The sequence below is a fragment of the Camelina sativa genome, chromosome 4 (assembly GCF_000633955.1).
Source record: "Camelina sativa cultivar DH55 chromosome 4, Cs, whole genome shotgun sequence".
NCBI lineage: Eukaryota > Viridiplantae > Streptophyta > Magnoliopsida > Brassicales > Brassicaceae > Camelina > Camelina sativa.
In genome coordinates this window covers 2320246-2324828 of record NC_025688.1, presented here as the reverse complement: position 1 = coordinate 2324828, position 4583 = coordinate 2320246, and the positions used below count along the sequence as shown (strand labels likewise).

The following is a 4583-nucleotide window of genomic DNA, read 5'->3' as shown; positions in this document are numbered from 1 at the left end:
TCTCCCCCTATTGAGATGGAAGCTGATAAAACAAAAAAAAATATATAAATGGGCCGTTGTGGGACTTTAGTTAGTCGGTTAATACTAAATGGGCTTGGCCCAGTTACTTTGTTTTTTTCAACCTTGGCCCAATGTTCCTCGGAAGAGCATGATGGGTTTCCTAGTTTGATCAAGTAGAGTTTTTTTGTTTGTTTTTGTCAGTTGTCGGCAACCAGTGAGATGCGATGCAACCAACAATGTGTCAATGGTTCAACGACAAGTTATGGCGATACTTTTTGACGAGGGTAAAAAAGTTATATCACTAAAAAAAAATATACACATCAAAATCAAAAAATGTTGGTCGTTGCAGATGTCTACGACAATTATGAAATAAACAGGATTTGGTTGTTGATAGTTATTGCTAATGAGTATCAACAAAACATCACTGATTGTCGCTATCGCTACCGGCTACGAAACCGTAAAATACGCTATAGTTTTGTGAGACTGTATGTCGAAAGTAGACTTTCTTAAAATTTGAATTTCTATTTGTTATGTCAATTCTAGTATAAAATATAACTGATGAAATCCATTTTTTTTTTATCAAAATAATGACGTCTTTATCCAAAAGAAAACAGAATGACGATTAATTAAGTATGTCGTTTTTGAATTTTGAGTTTCAAAGTTCGATTGTTACAAGGTTTTTGTTAGAAATATCGTGTTATTTTTACCTCTACACAAGTTAAAACAGCATATGCAAAGTCGTGTCTCGGGACAAGAAGCCACAAATTGTGTTATCTACCACGAAATAGTTTTTTTTCTCCACGTAACTATTGAAGTTGAACGACAACATCGAGCATTAATACTAGACTACAATAAAACAACAAATTGAAATTGCTAGCTTTTAATATTACAATAAATGAAACATGTGATATCACAAGGAACAGAACATCTTAAAATCTGAACTCCTTTTGATGATGCATGGCATTGCGTATATCACATTACAAGAATATATGCTCATACAATAAGTTTTCAAATATACATTTGTGATTTGTATAATAGAAATAAAATAATATTCCCTCCGTTTTAAAATATAGGATGTTTTAACTAAAGCACGCAGATTAAGAAATAATTACTTTTAACATGTTAAACCAATCAGAAACAATACTGCATAATATAAAATACTAAAATAATCTAAAAGTTACATAGAAACTTGTAAACATTTTATATTATGAAACATAAAATTTCTCTAAATCATCTTATATTTTGAAACAGAAGAAATAATATACTATAAATGGTTAATAATAAATGAGTTTACTTGTGACACCAACCAAACATTTACTCAACCTACTACGTCATACATAATAGGACTTGACTTACACTCGCCAGTACAATGTTCAACTCTCCATTAATAGAAATCATAATTAATTGCTTTCTTTGTTTTCCGTGCAATATATTTTCGATCATGAGATGAAATCAGATCATCTACAGCCTAGCCATTTTTCAAAGTACACAAAATAATTTATGATATAGGAAAAATATAATATCAAAGCAAGACCGCCTTAACAACAACTTGGAACTACACTTATATATTATGGACTTTGTTCTGATATACTTCCTCTAATAACTCATTAATTATTCTTAAAACTGAAAATAGACAACTCGAGCACTATTAACGAACTTTATTGAAAAGAATTGAAGTACGTATTATGAGACTCATTTGTCAGAGAAAAAAAGAGCTTTATATGAGAAAAGTTGCACGATAAAGATCTAAAATTCCGCTACACATACACACAAAATATAGAAGTTGCAAGCATAAATGATCTATATGACTTAAAATGATATCACGAACTACAAAGTCTAATTTTAACAAAAAAAAAAAAAAAAAAAAAAAANTTCTTAATATGCAATAAACATGTTAATTATATATATCGCTAAACCTTGATGGCTTGATATATATATATTAGGGATAATGACGTAATCCTTAGCATATATTTGTGTTGTATTTATCGTCCTAGTGTGATAAAGGGTTCCGGACCGATATATTAACATCTAGAGCTTATCATATGTAAAGTCTCTCTTGTATAAATACCACATGGTCGTTAATCAATAAGGTAACTCAGTTTGATATCTATTTCTACATAGTATCAGATCCAAATTTAAAAAAAAAAAAAAAAAAAAAAAAAACTACAAAGTCTAATGATTCGAATTAATAAATAAAAATTGAAAATCCCAATGCATTGGTCAGGCTGCCAATAATTTTCTCAAACATATTACTAGAAAACATCGAAACCTTATCTTATACACTCCACGATTATATAGTACCCTAATAAAAACACATGTTTGTAGCTACCTAAGCGCAGTGATTAACAAAAGAAAGGGTAAAACATTAACCATACGATGAGCAAGTACTTAATTAAGTAATCACATGAGTGAAGTTATAACAACAATTTAACTTAACTAGCTAAGGACTAGCAGAAGCAAGATTTTCAGTAGTGGCGTTATTAACGTCCTTATTAGCGAGCTGATCTACATTGTCATTAATGTTGTTGCTCTTCTTGGATAAATGGTGTTTGTTGTTGTGCATCCAAACTTTAAGAACTCTTCTCCTGATTCCAATCTCTTGACAAAGCTGTTGAACAGCAGACTCCTCTTGTCTTTGCATCTTCCAACCAACTCTCTCCGCAAAACTCATCATCTTCTCCTTTTGCTCTTGTGTGAACTTTGTCCTAAACCTTTTTTTCTGATTATGTCCGTAACTATACGGTGGTGGTGGTGGATGTCGGAATGTCAAGCTTCTTCCGCCACCTTCTTCCATGAGATCTTCTGACTCTGAGTTGGATCCAGCGGTTGCGACTCCAACTGGCATTATCATTTGTTCCGGTAATGGTGATTTGATCAACTTGTGGTGAAACATGAGTTTTCTCTGCGGAGGAGGTGGTTGGTGGTGGTTGAGGTAAGGGGAAAAGAAGGTTTTCTCTTCACCTTCGACTTCTCTTCTATGGAAGTTTCTATGGCAGTTACAAGCTGAGCAAGTGAGAGCTTCAATGGAACCATCTTTACCACTTGGCATAAACTCTCCACAACCATCAATGGCATTGCCTCCCTTGGAAGCTGCATGATTCTTCAGGCATTCCTTGTACTTGATCACCACAGGTTTCTCTTTCTTGATGTTGTTGTTGCCGACCATGATATTGTAGCCCACATGATGATGATGAGAGTATTCATGATTTTTGCCAAGACCGTTACCATTTGAGGAGACTTGTAGTGGGTTTGGAGTAGTAATGTTGAGGGATGTTGGAGCAGAATTGGCATGATGATGATGGATCAGATTCCCAAGCCCACCTCCACTATTACCGTAGCTAGTATTTATTGGAGTGGGATCTTCTTGACTTGCAATCTCCATTCTCTTGAGCTCTCTGCTACAAAAGAAGTCACGGTTAATTGAAACCCGTTTATTGGATCTGGAAAAGTGTTTCTTGGTTTGGGGACAAAGACGACACTAGTTAGGAAGAAAATACAAGAGTAAAGATAACTCGTTGAGTAAATATCATATGATTAAGCAACAAAAAAGGAAGAGCTTTCTTCACTACTCATTAAACACATTTCTTTAATAATTTCCTCCAAACAAAAAGCAAAAAACCCTAATTTTAGAAGGTCCATAAAGATAGAGAACAAAACGGAAAAATACAAAAGAAAAAAAAATACAAAAGCTGACAACCCACTTGAGAAATAAAGGTCGTATTTCAAGTAGAAGAAATAAAGGTTGTATGATAAAGAAGAAGACTTAATATTTATTGTATATATCTTCAGAACAAAACTGTTCTCTTTAAATCTAATGAAATGACTGAAGAAATTAAGAGCACATACCCTCACAACCAGAAAAAGCAGTTTCTCTTAAAATGCTTCTAAAAATCAAAAAAATTCTTGAGAATAATCTGAAAGAAGCATCTAAACCACGAGGATCTGATAAATAGAGAGAGGATATGGTATGGAGTGTATATTTAGTTTGGGTTTAAAAAGTTAAGAGACTTTGAAGAAAGAAGATAATGTGAGAGAGAGAGAGAGAGAGAGAGAGAGAGAGAGAGAGAAGAGAACTGCAGGTAGAATTTGGATGTGAAGGCACTCCTTAAACCTATAAAAGTATAAAGCATGAGAGAGACCTATGAAACCCATAGCCATAGCTAATTATTTCCTCACTTTTCTACGGACAAAGAGAAAAAACATCATTAGTTAATTACATCACTTTGACCTAGTTTTCATTTATTATGGCATAGGATAATTCTATTAATAATTTATCTACCAAATTTAATTTTGGACAATAGTATATCGACAACAATGATAGAAATACAGTATGCTAAATCATTCAATTTAGAACATTAAGAAAAAAGAAAAAAATGTACAATATATTGAAATATCACAATAATCATCAGTGTATCTGAGTTAATAGTAATACTGAATATAAGAGTTTCATATTCACCCAAAAGAAAAAGAAAAAACTAAAAAAAGAGACAAGTATTATGGATTATGGGAGATTGCTTGGCTTGCACTATCAGACATCAAATTTACAACAGTGTATAGAAACCGTGTCAGAAAATTAATTAGTG

At 32.7% G+C, this 4583-nt stretch overlaps 1 protein-coding gene across 1 annotated transcript; it reads right to left on the bottom strand.

Annotated features, from left to right (window-relative positions):
- On the bottom strand, positions 2343–4113 carry LOC104779595 (zinc-finger homeodomain protein 3-like). Its single transcript, XM_010503964.2, has 2 exons — positions 3847–4113; positions 2343–3395 (listed from the first exon to the last, which is right to left on the bottom strand). The coding sequence occupies exon 2, from the start codon at positions 3380–3382 to the stop codon at positions 2441–2443; it is 942 nt and encodes a 313-aa protein (XP_010502266.1). The 5' UTR covers positions 3383–3395; positions 3847–4113; the 3' UTR covers positions 2343–2440.